Raw genomic sequence first — 26,537 nt, 5'->3', positions numbered from 1 at the left:
AAAACGACCATCCTATTCAGGCACAGGGAGCAACTCACGCGGGAGCTCATGGAAGCCTTTCATATGCGCATCAGTGGCGATAAGTGCATTAGTCAGACTTCCGTCCGCTTCTCTGATAGGGAGTATCTGTTCCTAACCAAATCACTGGGATTCACGGGGTAACTTGTGGTGTTCATGACGTTTGTTTGTTTTTGTTCTTGTTGGTTTCACTATTTATTCGAGCATTGTCTGGAATAAACCTTCAGTTGTGAGTAGCGCTCGTCTTTGTTTGTCTCGCTTGTCCTCGTTTTTCCGCGCCAACTTCTTCAGTATGCATTTCAACCAACTCGCCCAACTTTCTGCTCTCCTATTTGGCTACATCTAATGTCACCAACGCAGCATGCATTTTTTGGTGCCTCGCAATACGAATGCGACTCTCAAGTTCGGTGTGAGCATTCCATATGGAACATTTTTGACCGAAACCAATTTGACAGGGACTAAGGATATTATTGCGGTCCCCAAACTCCGAAACACGTAGGAGTATGACCCTTTCAATTAACTTAACCACATTTGATGTCAATGATATGGGTCTAACATTATCCAGAGAATAGCCACCACCATCGTTTTTAGGTAAAGGGATCACTTTTGCGATTTTCCACTCAGGAGGAATTCATGCATGTGTGATTGAAAAATTAACCAGCTGCAATAAGGATGTAGGGGACTCCTCAAAGAGGATTCTTAATATATTTGATGTTACCCTATCAGGGTCAGGAGCAGCAGTTGGTAACCTCAACACTATCGGGGAAAGCTCGGGAAGGGTAATAGGGAGGACATGTTGAAACTGGTCTACTGACGCCACAAACGCGGTACACAAAGGAAGTACAGAGGCGAAACGCTGCTCTAATACTTTGGCAATTGTCTCAACTGTTTCTATTGCTTCTTTCAGGGCCAAAACACATGAGGGTGAAATTTCTGAAACCGGAATCTTTTTCGCGATCTTAAGAATCCGAAAAGTGCGCGACGATTTCCTGATTTTGATAGGAAATCAAAATGCTCGGATTCATAATTTTTTTCACTTGTGAGATTGTGCGTCTAAAAGTAGCTGCAATGGATCTATAATCATGCCAATTTTTTGGCACTGAATATGTAGGAGGTTCTTCCATGCAGCCTTTCTGCGTCTGTAATCCCGCGAGCAATCTGCATTCCACCATCTAGCTCAAGTGTTCCCTCTTGATGTACGTGCCAAAAATTTGAACTTCTTTCGGCATTCCTCAATGGCCAAGCATATGCCTTTTGCTGTATGTTCTTCAGCAGAATTAACTGCTGAAGCAAGAGTGCAGGGCAAAGAGGACTGAAATTGGTGATAGTTTATATATGACCTCAACTGAGAGCACGCCGAAGTTAAGCAGCAGTCAATATCATACACGATAGGTATGTGGTCGCTAGATGTTCCGCAATCTACAGTCGACCAATTGAGCACAAAAAAACTAGGGCTGGTGAAAGTTAAATCTACCACAGATCGAATTTGTGCGCGGAGAAATGTGGCCGAACCTGAATTCATACATGAAAGGTTGTTATCAGTAACCCAATCCAAAAGCTCTTACCGCAGCCTTAGATCCCCACGACACGTGATGAGAATTAAAGTCACCGGCGAAGAGAACTGACTTCAGAAAAATAAGGAGCAGGAGATCTAGCAGCCTGGTATCCTGCACGAAAATAAACATTTACTAATGAAAACGGATAGCACCCTGGAATTTCGATCTCTAAAGCCAATAACTCACAGTCTATAGTAGAGGACTGAAAAGTAATCTTAGCCCTGTGACAATATTTAGAAAAACTAGTATGAGTAAGCCTGCTCCTCTTGACTTACGATCTTGTCGAAATGAAGAATAATTTTGCAAATGGAAGTGTTTTTCAGATGTAAGCCAAGTTTCTTGTAAAATAATTATTTCTCGATTATGTTCACATATAAGGTACAGTGAGACTGTTGAAGCTGGAAGAAGTGACCGACAATTCCACTGGAGAACTCTTAACACCTCTATGGTTGAGAAATCCGGGCAGCAACAACTTTCTGTCCTAAAATAGTTTCTTTTGGCTTAGAACCAATTTGTTGATTCTTTGATTTCGGCTGAAGATGTGGAGAAAAAGGGTTAGACATGAGGGATCCACTGCGTTTGAGGATTCGCGTATTCGAATCCGCCATCTCTGCATCATGAATAATTTGAGCATTATCTGAATTAGTGGACCGAGGAAGTGGAGAAAAAGCAGTAACTTGTTCTTGGGGCTGAGACTGCTCAGGCAAGGAATGTTGGGTCATTAACTAAGGCATGGCTGACATGGCAAAAGTCATTTCAATTTGCATGGCCTGGGTAATCTCCATTGCCAGAGCATTAGATATGCGCTCTGCGACAGTGGACACTATCTTTTCAACCTTCTTAGCCATAAAGGCATCCACAGCAGTCACTATTGCCCGAGAGATAGACGAATCTAGGGTCACTCCTGAACGGGCTGACACACCTGCACAACCGTGAGCTCTCTCTTTAATTTCTGATGTTGCTTCGCGCCGCGAACAGCGTTTTTGGTCGGTTATGTATAGAATTTTCAATTCATGATCCAGAGAAGGATAATCCATCAAATTTGCAGCATGAAATCCACCACAAAGACAACACTTCTCGTTTTGATCAGAGCATAAATTTGCTGAATGGTCACTGCCGCATTTGCAACACTTCAAGGTGGACTTGCAGCCACGAGCACTATGGCCATATCGCCAGCAATTGCTGCACTGCAGTGGCTTAGACGGAAGGGGATCTACACGGAAGGTTAGAGGTCATGCTTCTATTTCTGAGGGGCACGCAGTACCCGCAAAAGTGGCAATAACCGTTTTTGTTGGCACCAGCTCATTGTTCACCTCCCGGCTACAGCGATACACAGGAACAACACCCGCTGCAGAGAGAAGGTCGAGGGTCTCAACTGGAGACAAACAAGAGTTCACACCTCGAACCAATCCTTTCGTACAGGCCAGATGAGTCGGAATGAAGCTGTTTACCGAAAAAGACCCAAAAGAAGCGAAGTTTACAAGATTATTTACGCACGACAGGTCTGGTGAACGGCACAAAATCCGGCCACGTCCAAACTGCCTTACATCAGTGATTGCCTCATAGAGGGAAGTGGCCGTCTGGAGAGCAGCTCGAACAGGCTCTGGATTGTTAATTTTGATAGAACCACCATCCTTTGGCATCATCGCCACAGGAATGCTGCGGACGCCGGAGCGTTGAAAACCTTCCAGAGGCATCTCATGAGGCTGTAGGGAAGCCGACCAGGAGGACTTCCCCTGGCCGGGGGACTGCGTAGGCATTACCTAAGATTTAGAAACTCAACGCGGGCGTTATCCACACAAGAAAAAAGATGCGAAGGCACAGGGGAAAGGGAAAACCGGACCAGCCGCCCAATAGTTAGCCTCTCCCTCGTCTTCCTCCTTACGGAACGAATTTCTCGACTTGTTCTTATTCTTTTACGCCCGCTCATCCCTCTCCCCAGTGCAGGGTAGCCAACCGAAACATTTTGCTGGCTTAACCTCCCTGCATTTCCTCTACCGCTTCTCTCCCTCTCTCTTCGACCAAGGAATTTCACGGCACCACTTTAAAAAAATAACGACCACCTATAAAGACTGGCTCCTCTCTATTCATCTTCTCCCAATTAAAATAACGAAAGAAAAAGTAAAAGCAAAGAGGAAAAGGACGGAAGGAGGGAAAGGGAAAAGAAGAAAACAAAGAGGGTGGTAGGCCCGCTGTACAAGCTCAAAGCTCCCACAATCTTATCTATTACATAACTTCCCTTCCCACCCACCCCAATTATTCTCAGACCTGAGCGAGCAGATAAGGACAGCCAATCTGACGGCGCGTTCCAAGCTTCCGGTACGCTCGAGGTCGCAAGGCATCGCGTATACAGGCTGGCGCTTTTCTAGCACAATCTCTCCTCCATCCTTCAATAGATCTGTGTTATCTGATCCTCACCAACTGCTGTGACCCTTTGCATTGCTTCTGAGGCTTTCTTTACCTCCTCTTCTGTTACTGCTGAGATGTCTATGTGCTGTGCGCTACAGCATCTCTCATTAACCTGCTGATTACTTTGCCTACTGTATATATTTGTGTAGAACTCCTCGCTGCTATAACTATCTTATCCACATTGCTAAAGACATTGCTCGCTTTTTTCTTTTAAAGGTTTTTGCCTATGCCTAGTTTCTTCTTCATCGGTTTTAGACTACCTCCGTTATTTAAAGCATGTTCGATTCTCTGGATATGTCAGCTACCTTGCGCTAACTTCGATAGCGGTGCTAGTTCTATTCTGTCTGTAGGGTTAGACCTTTCGTCAGATCTTTCGTCTCCTTAGATAGCTTGCCGGTATTCTGTCGAAATATCCTGCCGCCTACTTCTACGGCGTACTCCGTGATGGCCGCAGTAACATTATCATTCATTGTTAAAACATTAGGATCGCCTTCCTCAGTTAGAGCCGAATGTCAGTTCTGTAGCAATATCCTGAATTCCTGTACTTCCCCTCTTACCGCTAACTCGATGATGGGCTTCCGCTTTTTAAGTTTCTTAGGTTCCCTCTTCAAGTGTAAGCTAGTTCGAGACCTTACCATTCCGTGGTCGCTATAGCGCACCTTTTCTAGGACGTCCAAATCCCGAACGATGCCAGGTTGAGCGCACAGTGTGAAGTCAATTTCATTTTTCGTCTCACCATTGGGGCTCTTCGAGGTCCCCTTCCTGTTCTCTCGTTTGCAGAAAAAGGTATTCATGATTCATAAATTATATCTATCTGCGAATTCTAATAATAACTCTCCCCTGCTATTCCTAGAACCTATCCCATAGTCGCCTACCGAATGGTCGCCAGCCTGCTTCTTACCTACCTTCGCATTGAAGCCGCCCATCAATGCAGTGTACTGTGATTTTACCTTGTTCACTACCGATTCTACGTCTTCATAGAAGCTTTCAACAATCGGGTCATCATGGCTGGATGTAGGCGCGTATGCCTGCACCACATTCAGCTTGCACCTCCTATTGAGCATAATTGCGATAGCTGCCACCCTCTCGTTAATACCATAGAATTCCTCTATGTTGCCACCTATATTCTCATTGATGAGGAATTCCACTCCTGGTTAACGTCTGTCCGCTAATGCACGATAGCATAGTGCGTTCCCACCTTTTAGTACTTTTTAAAATGTAAAAGAACCGCGACTTCAGGACAGGACGTAAAACGAGTTGGATAGGGCAAGCGGTAACTAGCAACTGACGTTTATAATAATAATAATAATAATAATAATAATAATAATAATAATAATAATAATAATAATAATAATACATCTTTATTTCCAGAAGACAACTGGATGGTCTCTTGGGCTAAAAGCTACACAAAAGCTTGACGAGGCCCAAGAGACCATTACAAGGCAGCAGCGTAAAGAATAGAAACATAATAGATGAATAGTACATAGGTAGACAGTAATAGGGAAATAATAAAACAGTTACTGTGACAGGTAATAATGATGTCAATCACATAAAGCTACCAGTAATGAACTGAAACCAAAATAAAACAACTGAAAAGCACATACGCGGAAACAACAAACAAAAATTAATGGATCACAACTGCACAAAACAGGAATGTAATTGTTTTTTGTTCAAGCCCACTGTGTGTCTATATTTGTTTAGTATTGTAGGGAGGTTATGGGTAAGTGACTGATATTTATAAAATGTACGAAAATGAGGAACTGCCCACGCATCAACATTTCTTGTTTGCACGCTAATATTTCGTCGCTCTAAGGATGCCAAGGACTTTAGAAGGTTAGTAACTTCAGGGGAGGAAAAGTAGATTGACTGTAATAGGCGAAACTCATACAACTTGTCTACACTTATGATATTGAATGATTCAAATGCACCCTTTGTAGTTACCATGGGCTCAATATTTGCTATGTAACGGATGATTTTTTCTATAAAACCAGGAGTTTATTTAAATTGGTTTTTGTGGTTGTGCACCAAACTAGACTGCAGTATCTTAAATGAGAGTTAAACAAAGCATGATATACTTGAAGTTTTATCTTGGGTGGAAGTACAGTACGACAGCGCGATATAACTCCTGTAATCGAGGAAAGTTTTTTACGAAGGTGATCAATGTGAGCATCTTAGGTTAGATGTGAGGAAAAATGTACACCTAATATTTTATGGTTGTCAACGATTTCAATTTCTTGGTGCTCATAGGTTATAGTGTGATTTATTTCAACTAATTTGTTTTTAGCGCGGAATATAATAGCTTTAGTTTTAGTGCAATTGATTTGAAGTCTGTTTAACTTGGACCATGTGGATAGCTTAGCTAAAAATTCATTACATTGCATGATTAAACCATCAGCATTTGGGCCAGAAATAAGAATAGTACTATCATCAGCATATATCACTAGTTTTACTGTATTATCAATATTCACCAAGTCATTAACGTATGTATAGAACAACAGCGGACCTAACACACTTCCCTGGGGTACGCCACTCTTTATCGGAAAAAGGGATGAGCTGCAGTTTTTGACAAACACTCTCTGAAACCTGTTGCTGAGGTAGCACTTCAGCAAAGCTAGACACGTGCCGCGGATCCCGTAAGCTTGTATTTTGGATAGAAGAATGTTATGGTCCAGACAGTCAAAAGCCTTGTTGAAATCTATAAAAACAGCCAACGAGAACAAATTACTTTCTATGCTTCGTAAAATATTTTCTTTTAATGTTAGTAAAGCAGTTTCCGTCGATCTGTCCTTCCTAAAACCGAACTGTGCATTTGTTATTATGTTTTCTTTGTTAAAGAAGTTAGTTATACGAGCAAAAATGATTTTTTCTAGTGCCTTAGAAAATACAGGGAGGACTGAAATTGGGCGATAGTTTGTTGCCAAGTTTGGGTCGCCGCCCTTGAAGATTACAGAAACCCTGGCACATTTCATTTTTTCAGGAAAGACGCCCGAATCCAGTATTAAATTAAATATGTAAGCAAGTACGGATGTAAGTAAGGTCAATACATACTTTATCGGCATGATTTGAATGTTTTCAATATCAAGCGCCTTACTGTTTCGGAGCAACATGAAAGTGTTATAAATCTCCTGCTCATCAGTAGGCTGAAGGTATATTGTTTTCATTGTACTAGTGGAGATTCCAGTTGTATCTGGAGGATAGTCACAAGGATTTGCAATACTCACAAAATGATTTTTAAGGTAATCCGCAAGCGCTTTACCGCTCAATTCACCACCTTCATGTGTTAAAACATCCGGAAGGGAACTTTTACTTTACGACCCAAAACAGTGTTTATTGCTTTCCATGCAGCATCCGGGCGTTGTCGAGCGCAGTCTGCAAATAACTGCTCATAGTATAAAGATTTGGCTCTCCGAAGCTCAGCGTTTAGCTTATTCCGCAATATTTTAAACTCCTTTAGAGTTTCTTTTGAACGTGCACGCAAGAAAGAATGAAAGTGACGATTTTTATTTTTGATCATTTGTAAGTGTTCTCGAGTGACCCATGGTTTCTTAATCTTTTTTGTTGGCACGATAGTTTGCAAAGGGAAATGTTTAGCATAGATGCACACAAAACGATTTATGAATTCGTTATACGCGTCATTTGCATCCACATGTTTTAGCAAGGCAGACCAATCTTGGTTCATGATTTCATTCTTGAACGAGATTAGCTTTCTTTCGGTAATGCGCTGAACAAAAAATGTTTCCCTTTTCACATTCCTGTCCAGTGAATCAATGCGATATGTTAAGAAAGTAGGACAGTGATCACTAACGTCGCAGGCAACTGTGCCTGCATTGTAAATTTCAGTGTCAAGATTCGTAACAATGAGATCTAGCATGGATGATGTAGAACATGTAATTCGAGTTGGTGTTTTAATCACATTTATGAAACCAGATGAAACCAGTTTTGTGCTAAAGTCACGAACACAGTTATTTTCCTCTAACATGTTTATGTTAAAATCACCACCACTGATGAGCCTAAGGTTGTTTTTACAAATAAATTCCAAGAAGTCTGCATAAAATTCTAAGAAGCGTGCAACATTCCCAGTTGGTGGACGATACAAGACAGAAATTATTTCTTGTTTATTTTTCAGCGTTAAGATTTCATAATCCACAGTGGTCTTACTGAATTCCGGCAAAATTTCACACTTCTTGTGCTTTGCAACTAGAATTGCGACGCCACCACCCCTGCTGTTTTTACGATTAAGAAAGAAGTTATTGTAACCATCTAGTTCCAACATTTTGCTGCTGTTTGTATACCAAGTTTCCGACAGCATTAGGACAGAAAATTGAGAGCAAAATTGCTGTAATAAAAGGACAATGTCATCTTCTTTACGGTTCACTGAACGTGCATTGATATGCATAACTGATTCGCATGATAAATAATCAAACTTCACATCAGATGGCAGAGTAAGCTCCTGATAATCCATCTTTCAATGCTTGAAAACACGAAGCAAGATAGCCAGATGAGCACGATGTCGGCAATCAGACGTTATCGGCATCACGAGCTGTGTTGCCCGCTTGAGTAGAAAAAATCTTGTCGACAACGTCCTCACCTGTCACATGCACAGTGGGCGTGTTATCTGCCTGCTTGGCAAAGATTTTCACGTTGTAGGACAACACCGATTTCCAGTTACACTCATATTTTTTTTTTCACAGCCATTGCAAGTAGTTTCTTCAATGCGGGACAGAGGTGCTCATTAACATATATTGCATCTGATTTGTCTAGGCTGATGTCTTTGCTTGTAAGCCGTGTTTTTTTCGCCTTCGTCAGGACAATGTCTCGCTTCCTGCGGGATTTGAATTGGACGAGGATGTTCGATTTCCCAGCAGTTCGCGTCGGCACGCGATGGCAGACTTCAATGTCAGCTTCTTCTATCGGTTCTGAGATGGTGTTGCCAATTTTAGAGAGAATGTCACTCAGGGATTCGCCTTCAGTCTCTGCTATTCCTTGTATTTCAATGTTACACTTCCTTGAATATTGTTCAGCATGAGTAAGCCTGCTTTCTGCATTTTGCAATTTTCTTTCGAGAGATGCGCATCTGGCACACAGCGCCTCATTATCAGTTGATAGTTGCACGTTTTTGGAAACCTCATCATCCAGTTGTTTTTTGATGTCCTCTATTGTCCCATGCGCGAACTCAAGGCTCTCGGTCAAGCTTTTTTGCTCGGTTTTTAGCTCACGAATTTCGTTTCGCAAATCTCTTTCCATAGCCTCTCGAAAGGCCTTCAGTTCAAGTTTTACTTCGTCTTTAAGTTTAACTAATTCAGCCCTCATTTCTTCCTTCAGCTTATTTAACTCTTTAGACATTTGAAAGCAAGCAGCCTTTCGGGTGCAACAAGATAATAAAGCACTGCAGCTTGAGAAAACACACAAGCACAAGTCCAAAATCAGGCAGCAGCGACGACACACAATACAGAAGATAAGTCAAGGAATCGATACGGCGACAACACTAACCTGTGACAAGAGCGTACAACTGTTAACACAGTGCGCACGGGGCACGTCGCTGCTGCCAAGTGAGGCTAGCTGCGCTGATGTGGCTCCTTTTGTAGCTCCTGGCACTGGCGTAGGGCAGCGCAGTAGTTCTGCGCAGCTGACGGTCACGCCTCCTGGTACAACTTGCGGAAAATCCGGCGTAACAATCTAAAGTCCGGCGTGGAGAGCTGGCTTGGTCCGGTGCGGGCGCTGAGTACAGCCAAGCGGTTTGTGCCTGTGACAGGAGCGTACAACTGTTAACACAGTGCGCACGAGGGCACGTCGCTGCTGCCAAGAAACGCATAGCAGCAAAACATTGCGTTTGCGCGTGGAATGCCATGAAATAATAAAAAAACACAAGAAAAACACGTGTGAGAATCAGAGACGATGGCAAAAGAAAAACGAGTGCAAAGGGGTAAGACATCTATCACTTGTGAGTCAGAAACCGCGTCTCTTTATCTAGAGGAGCCAGAGAAGGCTCACTTACACAGGTGTCAAGGCCAAGCTTGCGCATGGGTGCTTCTTCTAATATCTCCCGCTCAATTCTAGACTTTCCCCTTCCTACGGTAATTGCTTCATTTAGCTTGAGGTAACAACCCTTGCATTCCCTGCAATGTGTGAGGAGATTAGCGCCAATTCCACCCTTCAGAAAGCGGAAATGCTGCCGCCGTCTATCATTAATAAATTGGCCAGTTTGGCTAAGGTAAATACTGCCACATTGCAGCTGAAACTGGTGCACCACATTAATGGAGCAATGCACGTACTGGTACTCGTGCTTAGTGGTGCAGGCGGCGCTGCACGGACCGTCCGCCATACGCCTGCAAAGTTCAGACAGCCTGCAGGGGGCGGAGAACACAAGACGGATGCCCTGCTTAGAAGCCACCGTCTTCAGGTTATGTGCCATTTTATGCACATAGGGCATAACCAGTGGCGTAGCGAGAAATTTTGTTCGGGTGGGGAGGCTCATGTTGCAGGGCGGCCTCCTCATAGAATTTGCGGAGGAATAAAACTCAAGAATAATAACTGCATTGCCATTGACAATGGCATTGTGTATTAGATAACGCTACGCACTATCCAGACGAGTTAAAATGTATTATTTAAATAAAAGAATGTATTCTTATGTCTTAAAACCATGGCAGACATAACCGATACCAATGGTTCCATGTTTTTGCGTATTTGATTAGTAAAGAATATGTCACACGAAATCTAAATCTATATACGTCCGAAAGCAGCAAAGCAGTGCATGGCGCTGATGTAAAAAACGCAAAGGTCATTACATGAGCAAGCAGAGGACAAGCATTTTAATGAATCTTTGTCATTCAAGAACGTTTAGGTTTTTGTACATATTCAACGGGCAGGGAAAAATCTCAATGACGCTATCCTTCGTTCCAGTGTATGGCGCAGCAGATGCTGTCACCGGTCATATATTGCTAGTAATTTCACCGAAATTTTATTCGCAACAGCGAGCACATGTATACACGAGGCGTTCTGCAAAATATACATTAGAAGTGCGAAGATAAAATGGAGTATTAGAAATGCGAAGATGCGACTTTTATTGATAAAGGGCAAGAAAGTGTCACCGGAAAGAGTCACTGTATGTACGCAGAAACTCTCGAAACAAGATATTTAAATACTCGTATGTCTCCATTAAATCTACGTATCTAACCAAATGTCACAGTATACGATGCGTCAAACAGGGCAAATAAACATCTTGCGCAGTCGCAGATAGGAAACTTTACACACGGAAAGACAGACGATCCAGGCAAGAGCGGAAATGCTGCCGCAGTATATCATTGAAACATTCGCCAGTTTTCCCAACGTAAACTCTGCCACATTGTAGCGGAAACTGGTAAACCACACCAGTGAAGCAACGCACGTACTGGTACTCGTGCTTAGTGGTGCAAGCGACGCTGAACGGACCGTCCGCCACACGCCTGCAAAGTTGAGACAACCTGCAGGGGGCGGAGGACACAAGACGGATTCCCTGCTTAGCAGCCACCTTCTTCAGGTTATATGCATTTTATGCAGATAGGGCATAACCTCTAGCCTGCCTTTGTCAAAGGAGGCCGCTTTCTTCCGCCCGCGCATCTTGTCCCGCAGCTCTAGGAAGGCCCTGCTACTATATATGCCACGCTCCAGGAAGGCCGTTTTGCCGTTCTCTTTGTCACACTCGAAACTATTAAAGAGAGGCGTCGATTTGGCCTGTATGAGATCAGCCCTGTTAAAGTCGTGCCAACATAAACCTGTGGAAAGCTTCCAGGCCCAGGTTAATAAGTTAAAGCAGGCCGGCTTTCCACCACCCCTCCTCCAGGTTGTGGCTGATTAGCTGATGTGGAAGCTGCGGGACAAGAGGTGCGGGCGGAAGCAAGCGCCCCCCCCCCCTCCCGCTCCCTTGACAAAGGGCAGGTAGAGGTTATGCCTTATGTGCGTAAAATGGAGCATAACATGAAGAAGGTGGCTGCTAAGCAGGGAATCCGTCTTGTGTTCTCCGCCCCCTGCAGCTTGTCTCAACTTTGCAGGCGTGTGGCGGACGGTCCGTGCAGCGCCGCTAGCACCACTAAGCACGAGTACCAGTACGTGCATTGCTCTATTTATGTGGCGCACCAGTTTCCGCTGCAGTGTGGCAGAGTTTACGTTAGCCAAACTGGGCAATGTATCAATGATAGACTGCGGCAGCATTTCCGCTCTCTGAAGGGTGAAATTGGCGCTGATTTCCCAGCCATTTCAGTTAATGCAATGGTCGTTACCCCAAACTAAATCAAACAATTTTCGTAGGAAGGGGAATGTCTACAACTGAGTGGGAGGTTTTAGAAGCAGCACACATGCGCAAACTTGGCCTTGACACCTGTGTAAGTGAGCCTTCTCTGGCTCTCCTAGATAAAAAGACGGGGTTTCTGATTCACAACTGATAGTTGTGAATCAGAAACCCCTTTGCAGTCGTTTTTCCTTTGTCATCTTCTGTGACTTTTCCATGTGTAATTCTTGGGTCTTTTATTATTTAATGGCATTCCACGCGCAGACGCAATGTCTTGCTGCTATGTGTTCCTTCGCAATAAACGTCAGTTGCTAGTTACCGCTTGTCCTGCCCACCTTGTCTGACGTCCGTTCTGAAGTCGCGATTCTTTTATTTATTTATTTCAGTATACTGCAAGCCAGAGTTGGCCCAAGCAGGAGGGGCATACAACTAAAAAAATTTCTAAAAGAGCACCAGCTACAAAACCGCGATTCAGTAAACAGGACACAAAACCAGAGTCATCAAAGAAGATACTGGGAGCCATACAATAAGTTCTTGAGCTCCTTCTCAAAATTCCTAGACTTACATAGACCCGAAGGAAGGCCATTCCACTCCGCGACAGTGTTCGGAAAAAAACTGTTCTTAAACCCACTAGTTCGCGCGAAAATTGGTGCTAATGACTGCTCATGTACATGACGTGTTCTCCTAGTGCTCGCCAGCTTCACACAATCAGGAAGATCTGCCTTCAGATTTCCAGACATGTAATTATGAAGCAGTACTAGACGGGTAACTTTTCTTCTTATTGCCAAGAACTGTAAATTACTCTTTCGAATTAATGCAGTTGGAGAGTCTATCCTTCTATATTTCCCATAAATAAAACGAACTGCTTTTCGCTGAACACGCTCCAGTTGAGCAATGTCTTTCTTGTTATGCGGGTCCCACACTGCTGCCGCATATTCATGTCGGGACCTAACACAAGCCTTGTATGCAGTGATTCTGGTGCTCACGGGAGAGTTTGAGTTTTCTTTTAATAAACCATAATTTCTTTACTGCTGATGAGCAGATGTCAGCGATATGAGTGGACCAAGTAAGTTTGTTCGTGAGGGTTACTCCGAGGTACTTATAGTTTTCTACTTCTAAAATGGGATGATTGTGAAGTATATAACTGTGAAATCTGGGCACTTTTTTCCTTGTGATTCTTAATAGTACGGTTTTGTTTGGGTTAATATCCATGCCCCAGCACTCACACCAGTCCACAATTGCTAATACAGTTTTTTGAAGTGACAAGTGGTCAGAATCACCTACTACCTCTTTAAAAACTATACAATCATCGGCAAACAGCCTCACCTCTACATCCTTTTCAACAATATCCACTAGGTCATTTACATAGATTAAAAATAACAGGGGTCCCAAGACACTGCCTTGAGGAACCCCTGAAGTCACATGCAGCATGTCAGAACAAGAGTCCTGGATTGCTACAAATTGCTGCCTATCTGTAAGATAGGCATGCACCCACTGAATTATAAAAGAGGGAAGTCCAATCGATTCAAGTTTAAACAATAATTTTCCTTGAGGCACCTTGTCAAATGCTTTACTAAAGTCAAAAAATAAGACGTCTGTTTGTCCGGAAGCATCCAGCACTCTTGAAAATTCATGCACTACAGATAAAAGTTGGGTAACAGTAGACATACCTCTCCTAAAACCATGTTGGTAAGCTGTTAAAATATTACGGCCCTCTAAAAATTTTACAATATAACAAAAAATAGCACGCTCTAACAACTTACAGCAATTATTCGTCAAAGAAACAGGGCGATAATTGGTAACTAGTTGGCAGTCACCTTTCTTAAGAATAGGGACAACTCGAGCCTTACGCCAATCAGACGGTATAACACCTGTTGTCAAAGACAAGTTAAACATATCAGTTAAGTATTGAGATATTTGTTCCGCGTAGCGTTTAAGAAATGAATTCGGAACACCATCGGGTCCGGAAGATTTTTTTGTTTTAAGTTTAAGTAACATTGCTAAAACTCCTTCGCGACTAATTATCAGTTCGTTACTACAAACAGAAGAATAATCATTACTACAAACACACTGAGGTTTAAAATCATCTAGCTTCGTGAAAACACTCTGGAAGTAATTGTTAAAATGCGTTGCAATCTCATTAGCGTCTGTTATAGTCACCTCGTCAATTTTTTTCTTCGTAATTTCGTGCCTGGAAGGATTCAAATGGCGCCAGAACTTTGATGGGTCCGACCTCATGAACTCTTCAAGCCTGTTTTTGGAAAAGCTATTTCTGGCTTCTCTTACTTTGTCTGCCATCTTGCTTTTTAATGACCCAAACAGTGGAGTTCCTGTCCTGTGCTGTTTCCTAAGTCTTTTAAGTTTCCGTTTAACATGAATTATCTCTCTATTAATCCAAGGATTTTCATTGCGTTTAACGACTTTCTTGAGCGGAACAAATTTGTCAATACAAAACTTAACTGCATTGCAGAATTGTGTCCAACAACCCTCAACATCACTGGTAACAGAGCTAAGGTGACATTCCAAAAAATTAAGAATCGCGAAATCATCAGCTCTGCTAAAATCTCTGAAGCTGATCACTTTAACGGTTTTATCGGTCTTATCACCAGTGATTTTCCCGCAAAAGCATATTAATTTGTGGTCGGAGATGCCACGCTCTACGTGAACAGTGCCATTACTGAACGACTCGCTCACAAACAACAGGTCCAAGATCGCTGATCCCCGTGTACAGTCATTCACAATCTGTTCAAGATTGAGCGAGAACATCATATCTAAAATGAAATCATTAGACGAAGAGAGGCCATAGTTCAAGTCATTCCAGTTAACAGACGGCAAATTAAAGTCACCGGTAATAATTATATTCTTACCACGAAATTTCAGCAAATAATCGTATAGCCTGCTCAAAAACAAATCATCCGAGTCCGGCGCACGATAAACTGCACAAAGAACAAACGTGTTCCCCCAAATAGAAACCTTCAAACACAAACTTTCATGGTCTTCTAACTGGTCGATTTCAAAGACATCGATACTGTTTTTTAGAATGTCGCTACTCCCCCACCACGGGAAGCCCTATCTCTTCTTTGCATTTTATATCCAGGTGGTATAATCTCATCATCTCTAATCATATCGTGCAACCAGGTTTCAGTTAGCACGCAGATGTGCGGATCATACTGCAATAACATGTGTTCAAGTTCGTTCACCTTATTAACTATACTTCTAGCATTCAGAGAAATCATACGGAGCTGGTGTGACTTTCGTTGCTAGCTTTGGGAAAGCGCACTGCACAAATCAGGAACCAAACGGCGAGAGCCTGTCTTTTCATCCCACGTGTAAACTTTGCCATCAATTCGAAGCTTATCGTGTTTCAGTGACACCTTTTTCACGGCTGCCTTATCTGCTCTAGCACTTTGCCACAGCTGCTTGCGTATGCGCTGCGTGTCAGCGGTGTAATCATTCTGCAAACTAATTCCAGTTCCTTTCAGCTTCCTGGCATTTCGCAAAACTTCTTGTTTCTCTGCATAGTTGTGAAAACTTAAAATAACCGGCCTTACTAACGTACCCTTTCCTAGTCTTTGAATTTTTGCAATAGAAGAACAGGTCACTCCCAATCTATGCTTGATAACATCGTTGACTATTGCATTACGCAATTCAAGTTCAGATTCATTTTCGAGCTCTGAAATCCCAAAAACCACAAGGTTAGATTTCCGATCACGGTCTTCAAATTTGGGAAATATTTTATGCTGGTTCCTCAGGATATCCTTAACGTTAGCTGTGAAAGCGTTTAGTTGCTCCGTCCCCGCCCCATTTGATTTCAACTCATTGATGCTTACTTCAAGGTTAATCAGACGCCTACCAAAACCAGACACAATTTCTTCAGTGAGTTTAAGGCATGCTTTGATGTCTGCAATGTCAGCCCTAATGGCCTGTTGTGCATCAATAATTCTGAGATAAGTTTCCTCCAGTGGGGGACCAGGGTTAACCTCGATATCCCCGCACAACACCAGCATACAGGAGCAGAAACAGTTGTAGGCAATATTCAAACGCATGCGTGGGCACCGGAGGACTACAAGAAATCTATCGTCGCTACGAAAGGAAGAGCAATAACTAACCTGCGCCACAAAGAAAAGACGCATGGTGAACGTCCGCCGCCGTGCGTCCTCTCCGCGCCCACTGACGATGTTAGCTTTCGTTGCAGTCTTTATAGGCGTCGATCCTGATGACGTCTGCCATCCTGATGACGTGTTCCAGCTTTGATTATGAACTGTCACTGTGTCGTCGCTGATAAGGGAATGATTCCCAGCTTGCGTCTTGCTGAAGCCTGACCAGGGTGTGGTAGGTGTGATGTGAAGCCACGCTGATGCATTGCCCGAAAGCAGCAAAGCGATGTTAGCTGTCGTTGCAGTCTTTATAGGCGTCGATCCTGATGACGTCTGCCATCCTAATGACGTGTTCCAGCTTTGATTATGAACTGTCACTGTGTCGTCGCTGATAAGGGAATGATTCCCAGCTTGCGTCCCGCTGAAGCCTGACCGGGGTGTGGTAGGTGTGATGTGAAGCCACGCTGATGCATTGCCCGAAAGCAGCAAAGCCTGCGCCACAAAGAAAAGACGCATGGTGAACGTCCGCCGCCAAATTCTCCCAAATTCTTCCCTTGTTGAACTTTAGTACTGTGTACGCCTCACCTGTCCTCTTAACCTCACTAAGCCCTATGACATCCCGCTTGTTCCTCGAACAGCACCGCTAGGCTAACCAACTGGATAAGGTTCTAGCGTTAAACGTTGCCAAGTTCATACTCCAATGGTGGCCTGTCCGGAGCCAGTGAGTCTTAGCCCCCTCTGCTGCGTCACAGTTCTGAATACCGCCTTGGTTAGTTGCTCTGCAGCTACTGAGAACTGAGGGCTGAGGGTAAATTAGTTTGTTAAAATAAGGTTGTGGCCAAGTACTACACAAGGGTGGCCAAATCCTGTTCTGAGAAGGAAGTGCGTTGTCGGTTCTGGTCACACAGATCAGGCCGCACCCCATGCCTGGTTAAGCATATCCATCGAAACGTGGAGTTATTTTGTTTTTCAAACTCGTTGGAAAATTGCGTGCACCGCAATTCGAGCCTCGGTCCTCCCGCACGCGAGGCGGATGCTCTACCTCTATGCCATCGCTGGTAATCTGGCTGGCAGCCAACGTCCTCGCTTTATCTTCCGTGGTTAAACAAAAGGATAAATGATGAAGTGAACAAAAATGCCTGGCCTCAATATCAAATCACTCAAAAGTAAATGTTTCCAGCTAGATTTCAATACACCGTAATACACCGTAAATATATTGTACACGACCTACAAAGCACATTTAACACTATAGAAAATTGTAAGATGGCACAGCAATTTTTTTTTCAATTGATTTAGACGACCCAGAAAAGCAAAACGTTAAGTCAACCTAGCTAAACGCATACTTTGGCCTTAGGTTCAACTTAAAACCGTACCACTCCCATGAGGATTTCATTGCTGCCGCATGAAAAGTGGAATGCAAAAAGCGGCTCGAAGTTGCCACCATTTGATGCACGAGACATGGTGGGAGGAGAATGGTGCGTAGCATATCATAAGATTGTTTATTTTCGCTTCAGCATAAGCCTTGACAGTCGTCGTCCGGCTCTCATTGCGACAGTTTTGGGCTAGCGTATGAGTACGATCATTTCCGTGCATAGCTGAACGACCGGACACGCAAACCAAACGAAATTCTCGTTTTGGACAGAGAGCGCAAACACTCCCGCAGAAACGAAGTGCGAGGAAGGATGTTGCACTTGTAGTTTTCATACGCAGTGTGCAAATATTCGAGGGTGCGTATTAAGGTTGTAGAAGTTGAGGACGATTTGAAAATTTTACCGTATAGTTTTTTCTGGGCATTTCTCAAGACGCGTGCACGGCGCTGAGTTGCGAGGCATTGTCTGCTCCTTTTACCGCTGTATCAGCTAGCGTCTGTGGATAATAAAGCGCAATCGCTTCCATCTCAAGTAAGGCATCTGGTTTTCTTGTCGCTCTTTGTGCACGTTGGAATACACGTTAGCTGCAATGCTTGTGTTTACGTGAGACATCACGGGCTTGGCAGATATGATTTAGGCTCCAACGCTTGCATAAAGAACAAAAACAAGGATTAATAAGAATGATAATTTTTTTCGTGCGTCCCATGGTACTCCTCCTGGTTTTCATTTCAGTACAATCAAAGGTATATAGATAAAAAGCAGTGCATAAATAAAAATTCCGCGTTAATGGTGGAGGTGCTGGTCTGTGGAAGTTAGCATAGGATATAACTAAGCAAACTTGCTCAGTGATGGGTGCCCACCCTGCGCTGTACCAAACTCGCCGATCGGGTCCGCCATCATGTGGGCAGCCGAAGGTGCGAAGCCGACGGGAAAAGATACCCTCCTGCCTAACAAGGTGGTGGCGGTGTAGATCTTCGACACGTCCACAAGAGCCCGCGGTCGGAATCGAAGCCTGTGAGAGGCGGAAAAAATGAAAATATATGTCTCTGAAAAAAGAACACCCAAAGACCAGATGAAGGAAGATACAGGCACAGCTTAGCGGCTAAAGTTCATTTCACTTTAGGGGACACGAGAGAGAGTAGAAAGGAGCGATGCGCATCGCGCAGAAACCCAGTAGGCAAGAATGGACCGCAGACAAAGAAAAATTATGCGAAGAATGGCATTTACTACATATTAAATCGCATACTGCATGTATAGTTTGATAGATTCCAAAGGAAGGGCCACAGCAAGTAATAAGGTAGGACGCAACACTACTCAGCGCTGCAATGGGCCGCGAAATTCCACTCACGTATTGCGCACGGAAATAAAAAAAAACCTCAATGTGTCATTAAAGCGGCTATATACGCTGCAGGATCAAAAGCCAATTTCTCCTAGACGGTATTTTTCTTCTTCTTACAAAAAGGGTTGAATAGCCTTGTACTGCATTAGCTTTAAAGACGGTAAAGTTGTTGTAGATATATCTTAAATCTTTTTTTGGTCTCTTTACAGATGATTGATGTTTATTTTAGTACGCGGACTTCCCACGATGTATGCATGCTCAAGCTCAGGCCTTCGTGAGTGATACCCGAGCATGTTAACTTGACGGGGGCTTTCCAAAGTTTATTCCTTAAAGGAATGGTAATGAAAATGGGTTTAAGATGGTGGCATTATACACTTAAAGGCCAATCAGAGTGCATGCCGAATACGATTCCTCAAAACTAGCCAATAATTTACCCATTACTTTTTAAAAATTACCCGAGATTTACCACCACTTAAACCAATGTCTGACATTCGAAAGCGCGGTGACGTAAATGGTGACGCTACAAGCTACAGCATATAGCAACGAGATGGAGCAAATCACAAAGCAATGAGCTACTTTTTTGGAGGTGGCCGGGGCCAAAATTTTAGAAATGACCCGGGCCAAGTTTTCAGGTCGCCATCGTGTCCGTCGTGGTCAATTATGTTTGGGCACCGATTTCGGTCCAAATTCGCCAACCTAAAATTTCGGAGGTGGCCCAGGCTCAAATTCTCGGCGCTTAGATTCACAGTTCCTGTAGCAACGAGCGATACAAAAGCAAGACACACACAATAGCTATACGTAGGCTTGGTGTCACAGCTTCTATAGCAACGAGCGGTGCACGAGCAAGATTTCTGCTCGGCTGTGACGATCGTATGAGTTCTTTCTTTGGGGCAAAAATTTCTTTTCTCGCTCGTTGCGGCAACGCCCGGTCTGTGGCGCTAATCATGTCGCGGGATAAGGGACGCCGACTGGCCCGCGTCACTCCATTCGTGAGGGGATGCCATTGGTCAGCATGGAGGACTCTATATATGCCTCGCTTATGAGTTGACGCGGTAGCGTACGCCGTTTGGTGCGTCATCTGATGCTGATGCGACTCCTTATATTCTTTGATTCGTCATCTGAGTTCCATTCTCAAGAGTTTGACACTTTTGAATGCATTTTTCAAATAATTAATTTTTCAATTACCCACTGAACTTTCTTAATTAGCATGATCGACCGCTGGCTTTTCATTCTGAGCATTTTCACACCTTTGCACCTTCTTTTTTCAAATTTTACATTTTCATTGTTTTGATAATTCAGCTAAAAAATTAACTAATGATTTCATTAACACGTCATCGCCTATTACACACCAATCAATCATCAATCACTACAACCACGAATTACAACAATACAATTTTTTTTACACAGCCCCCGATTATTTCCTACACGCGGTGCCGACTACTACTACGTCGACGGCTTTTCGACCGAACGTGCTGCATACGCTGTCACGTCAAATTGGTCGGCGACTACGCTTCTCGGTAATGCAATTTTTGAGCGCACATGCTGCAGTAGTTCAACCATGGGCGGTGCCGAAAAAAGGCAGACATGGGTTTAGGCTTGGAACAGCGATAGCTGCATGAGCCTCTCCTCGGGCGCATCTTCACAAGAAACACTTGATTTCAAGATTTCATTACAACTTTAGTCAGGTGACAGCGACGTAAATCGAAGATCTAAACTCACGCTAATGTCATTCGTCGGAAATGACATCAAATTCACCGCCCGACATAAGGATGCGTCTACTGTAGTTCGGAATTCAATAGGTTCTGCAGCGCAATTCAATGCCTTAATCGCCGTCTTCCGCCTTCTCCTTCAGAGTCCATAAATTTCGATTAATTAACAGTCGCGTGCTTAGCTGCTTACGTGACGCAACATATTATACACTATTTGATCTTAAGCCACAGCATTTAGCGCGAAACGTCATTCATCGCGAACGGGAGGACGACGCGCGGTTCCACCGAGATGTGAGACAGTTACTGCGTCAATTCCTATCCTCAAAAACGAATTGTTTTCTTGTTCCGCAAAAGCTGTAAACAAAAATATTGGAGGGATCTGAAGCTTTGCCTTCAAGAATAGGACGCGACCGCCTGTTTCAGCACTCCCAACGAGTCCACGGAACGCCATCGCCCTTTCGGTGTGGGACAAAGCGCTCGGAGTCTCTAGGAGAACCCTAAAAAATTCAGGGGGGCACTTTGTTGACCTAAAGTGCAGTGAGGCGAAAGCCTTTCTTGCTGCGTGTATCACTGATGTGGGGTGAAGATGTAAATTAAGTACACAGTTGTTTGTGAACCTTAAATTCTGAAGACACTGGAGGGCGTTTCGGAGGCATCCGTATGATTCGGCGCCTTTCTGCAAACTCTCCAGCGTCCCATAGACAAGGAAAACTTCATACGCGTTGGCAGGAACCAACGTGGTCGTTAGCACGCTCGGCTGCGGAACGGAAGGGTGGTGGTTTGAATTCCATCGTGCACAACAATTTTTTTTTAAAGCTAAAGCTTTACTGGCCGCGAACTTGCGATTTCGCCGTCGCGTTGCACCGAGGAGGCACATGACGTCACAACGCGTGCCTCGCCGCGCAAACGAACCGGTCTGGCCGGGCCGGCGGCGGCTGGCGCACTCGGTGCGAAATAGAGACGTGCTACAAGTCTCCGCCAGTGCGGTCAGAGTGCGCTGAAGCCGCCGAACGCGTTGGCGGTCAACGCAGTTGAAGTATAGAGGGTCTCGCTTTGGCCGACGTGATGTCGCCGTGCAGCGCGCGCGCGTTGCGCCGGAGTATTAACGCGTCTTAACAGAGCCTGCGCTTAACCGCTAGCCAACATATTCGGTGGCGGCATCTATGGGAGCCACTGAAATCCCCCGCACACTTATTGAATAAAAAAAAACCTCTGCCGAAGATCGGAATCGAATCAGGGCTTTTGGCGTTTGAGGAGGAGACACTACCGCTCCACCAACACGACTCAAGCTTTAACCATGAATAAAGGCGCATCTAGTGAATGCACTCTTCCGTTGCAGAAGCCTCCGCCCTTTCGCTACATATATCCTGGCCTAACAGAGCTAGGCGATCAGCCTTTTTTTCTCGTCGAGTTGCTGAAGAGTGTGACATTGGACAGACAGGCTCGTGGCCGTGAGCATGAGCCATTAAAGACTTTCGCCTTAAGCACAGACTCTCCTCCACACTAGCACTCGCACACGGCTGCGATTCCGTCACACCTGTTCAGAAATGAACTACACTACTCCGACGCAGAAATGGATGGATGGGTGAATGGACGGAAGGATGGAGTGTCCCCTTTGAACCGGGATGATGTCAGTTGCCACCATGCTCAGCTTTTTAACGCGATAGCGTTAAATGCCTCGTGTCGCAGAAAAGCCGGTGTCGCCGTCGTCGTCGTCGCAGTGAAAAATTCCAGAAGCATTGATAAATAAAACTGAGTAGGATATTGGTCGAGTTAAGAAATCGAGCCAGGGCCTCTGGAGTGCGATACGAGCACGCTAACCACTCCTCCGCGCCAGCTCGATGGTTTGGAACGAACAAAGGCGCGTCTAGTAATTACGGAGTTGTCTTAGAAGGTTGTCTTAGAAGGGTGCTTTAGAGACATGTACTGTGGTGCACATTAGTATTTATGAGTATGGAAATTACAGAAATTGTAGTAAACCGAGTAGCAAAGTACGTTTCCGCTACTTTTGTTTATCGCTCGGTGCGCACGTATCGTCACCAGGCGGCGCCCACTAAAACCTCTCCATCCTCCTCCTCGCAATGTACGCCACTGCCCTAACATATAGAGCGCGACGGCAACGCCACCCGCTCGTCTAGTTCGGGCGCAGTGGGGCCGTGCGGGGACGCAGGAATCGCGCAGCGAGCGGCGAACAGCGCCGCGCACATCCAAGGCGCGTTTACCACGAAGCTTGCGGCTTGCTGCCCGTTCGTTCGGGGCGGAAGCTATGCTATTAATACAGATGATCGATGTGCGCAAAACATTAGATGAGCTACGTACCACGTATTATTATAATGCACCAAATAGCCCAACAGAAGTGTTACGGAAGATATGCGGGCGTTCGTGGCATCGGGTTTGTCGAGAACGATGTGCCGACGAACTACGACTGCAATTTGAGTCCCGCGCGTTTCGGCAAGGCGCCTGGCAGCGTTTCTACGTGGTTTGCCGCTTCACGCGTCCGTTTCACCGTACGTTGCATCAGCAACACAAGGTTCACGCGGCGTCGAAGGCGTTGGCCGTGAGCGAAAAATCCCGCAAACATTAATAAATAAAAAAAGAGTAGCAAGTTGGTATAGGTAGGGAATTCATAACCCATTACGCTATCGCGTCATGCCCTCGGAGCAGAGCTTGTGTGTCGCCTCCAATTTTTTTCTTTATTTTGTTTAACTCTGATGTATTAAATTTCGCCATTTTCCATTAAGTTTTCTGACACTTTTACCTCATGTCACCTCACTGCTTTTGAGCCACCAATCTTCAAATCACTTTCTGCTAATTTCCACCGGAGGTTTATTTACATGACCACAGTTATCTCTAAACCTTAGGGCCTCAGGACGAGTGCCTGCATCGACGTCGGGAGGTATACCATAACATTTAAGTATGAGGTGTTCTATTGTTTCTACCCATTTACCACACACAACATATTTTCGACACATATCCTGGGTTACCTCTCACCATCTTGCCAGTCTACCTATTACCAGGCAGCGCACCTCGTTTACAAACGCCATTGATGCACATCGCGCCGTTCTGCCGTCCCAGTTTACTCCCGCCTCTAGACCGTTCTCGCCACTTTGGAGCCTGCACAATACCCGTGTGCTTCTTTCAATACCTGGCATCACGAAGAAGATTGATTTATTGCTGATAGAACTAAAACAAATTACTCTTCAATATTTTGCAAGACTATCCTTCGGATTTGGAATCTTCAGAGGCTGGCGCTTAACGAAGAAGACGACGGCCAGCGCCGGACGCTCCGTCCCTCGCGCGTGCTCTGTACTGACCACTGCCTCTAGTCTGTACCTCGACTGTACCGCTTGTTTTTCGCGACGCAGTGCTTTGCAAGACGTTCCTTATTAAGGAGCTATTGGTCCAGAGCACCGTCCTATGGGAGAGCCAAGCTGGAAAGTGTGGCATCTTGAAAACCTGCACGGTGGGCAGAAAGGCGCTGTTTATGAAGGTCATCGAAGCTTTGGCAGTAGCCGATGAGATAAATTAGTGTGGGCGTAGAAAAAATAAAAAGTAATGTTGCCCGGCCCGCACCACCCATGGCGCAATGGGCTAGTAGCCGATGACAGCGGTAACAGTCTGCGGATCCTTGGCGACGAGCATCTGGAAGCCATCGTCCTCAATGCCTTACATATGATGTTTCATCTTGTCAGCCTCGCTCAAAGAAGGGTTGATGCGTGTGCAGAGGTCGACGACATCTTCTATATAACTGGAAAAGTTCTCACCGGTTTTTCTGTGCCGACTTCGCAAGCGTTGCTCGGCGCGAAGCTTACGCACCGCGGGACGGCCAAAGACTTCTGTCAGGCTGGTTTCGCAACCAGAGATTGGCTACGTCACTCAAATAAAATATTGTCACGTGTGAATGTGGTGATCACTGAACACAGGAACGCAGGATCCGACGAACGTCTGCACCACAGCTCAAGATCGCTGACACCTCCGCTTCCTCTTCTTCGAGACGGCGCGTGCTTCAGGTCAGCGCTAAGCGAAAATGCGGAATGCACTGTGTCACTGGCCCCCGGAAAAAAAAAGCATCGTCCCGATGCGTAGCCGGTGTGTTGAAGAAAAAAAGTTCACCAAGGGAAGTTCACGTGTTGTGCGGCCGTAAGTCCAGCTCTAGCACTACCGCTCGTAGTAAGGCTTGAGGCGGACAACGTGTACCACCTCAGGGTGCTGGGAGTGCCGAGTCTTCTGAAAGCCGTCAGGAACGACCTCATAGTTCAGGTCTCCAAGTGGCCTGATGAATTTGTAAGGTCCAAAATACCGGCAGAGGAGCTTTTCGCTAATTCCGCGTCGGCGAATGGGAAACCAGGCCCACACACGGTCTCCTAATGAGTACCGAGCATCACGGCGTCGGAGGTTATAGTGTTGGGCATCTCGGCATTGTTGGTCAAGAATCCTCACCCTGGCCAGCTGACGAGCCTCTTCAGCGAGGTGCAGGAAGGTGTGAAAATCCGCATTCGGGTCGATGTCGTCCACATGCGGTAACATGGCGTCTAGCATCGTGGTCACGTCGCAGCCGTAAACGAGACGGAACGGTGGCATGTTTGTCGTTTCCTGAACGGCCGTATTGTATGCAAAGGTGACGTATGGGAGCACTTCGTCCCAAGTTTTGTGCTGAACGTCGACATACATGGAGAGCATGTCACCTAGCGTTTTGTTTAAGCGTTCCGTTAAACCGTTCGTCTGAGGGTGGTAGGAGGTCGTCCTTCGGTGGTCTGTATGACTGTGGAGTAAAATCTGCTGTAGGAGGTCAGCCATGAAAGCTGTACCCCTGTCGGTGATTAGGGCCTCCGGGGCACCCTGACGCAAAACGATCTGATGGATGAAAAATTTTGCTACGTCAAGGGCTGTGGCACTTGGCAGAGCTGATGTTTCTGCGTATCGGGTCAGATAGTCAGTTGCCACGATGACCCACTTGTTTCCCGAATGAGAAAGAGGGAATGGGCCCCGCATGTCCATCCCGATCTGCTGGAAAGGCCGTGATGGTGGTGCTATAGGCTTCAAGAATCCAGCAGGTTTTGTTGAGGGCACTTTGCGACGCTCGGCACATTCTGACGTAGTGTGCAACGTCCGACTGAAGGCGGGGCCAGTAATACTTCTCTTTGATTCTTGCAAGCGTGCGGGCTACACCCAAATGTCCAGAAGTCGGTTCATCGTGTGAAGCTTGAAGGATTTCGTCCCTTAGGCTCGTCGGTATAACAATAAGGTATTGCTGATTGTTTGCGGCGAAATTTTTCTTTACGAGGACACCATGGCGAACGCAGAGAGACGCTACCGAGCGCTTGAAAGCCTTCGGGACAGTCGGGCGGGTCCCGTTAAGAAACTCAATGAGGTCCCGAAGTTCTGGGTCGGCGTATTGTTTGTCAGCAAGACTAGTTGCACTGATCGCATTTAAGGTGATGTCGTCGTCGTAGTTTCCGTCCTCCGTTGGGGATTCGACGGGGGCACGCGAGAGGCAATCGGCATCCGAGTGTTTCCGGCCGGACTTGTACGCCACTGTCATGTCGTATTCTTGGAGGCGCAGACTCCATCTGACAAGGCGGGCTGATGGATTTTTGAGGGTCGCAAGCCAACACAAGGCATGATGGTCCGTAACTACAGTAAAACGTTTTCTATAAAGGTAGGGTCGAAATTTCGACGTCGCCTACACGATCGCTAGACACTCTTTCTCAGTTGCTGAGTAGTTAGCTTCAGAGCAAGACAAAGAGCGGCTGGCGTAAGCGATGACTCGCTCTCG

At 45.2% G+C, this 26,537-nt stretch overlaps 1 protein-coding gene across 1 annotated transcript in view; it reads right to left on the bottom strand.

Annotated features, from left to right (window-relative positions):
• The window catches only part of LOC144133707 (L-lactate oxidase-like), a 173,545-nt gene that overhangs the window by 69,588 nt on the left and 77,420 nt on the right, over positions 1-26,537 (bottom strand). The window contains exon 5 of the mRNA XM_077666846.1: positions 18,574-18,725. Coding sequence (XP_077522972.1) covers positions 18,574-18,725 — 152 coding nt within the window. The remainder of the gene's footprint in view (positions 1-18,573; positions 18,726-26,537) is intronic.

The sequence above is a fragment of the Amblyomma americanum genome, chromosome 5 (genome assembly GCF_052857255.1).
Source record: "Amblyomma americanum isolate KBUSLIRL-KWMA chromosome 5, ASM5285725v1, whole genome shotgun sequence".
Lineage (NCBI taxonomy): Eukaryota > Metazoa > Arthropoda > Arachnida > Ixodida > Ixodidae > Amblyomma > Amblyomma americanum.
This window is presented reverse-complemented; position numbering and strand designations above follow the sequence as displayed.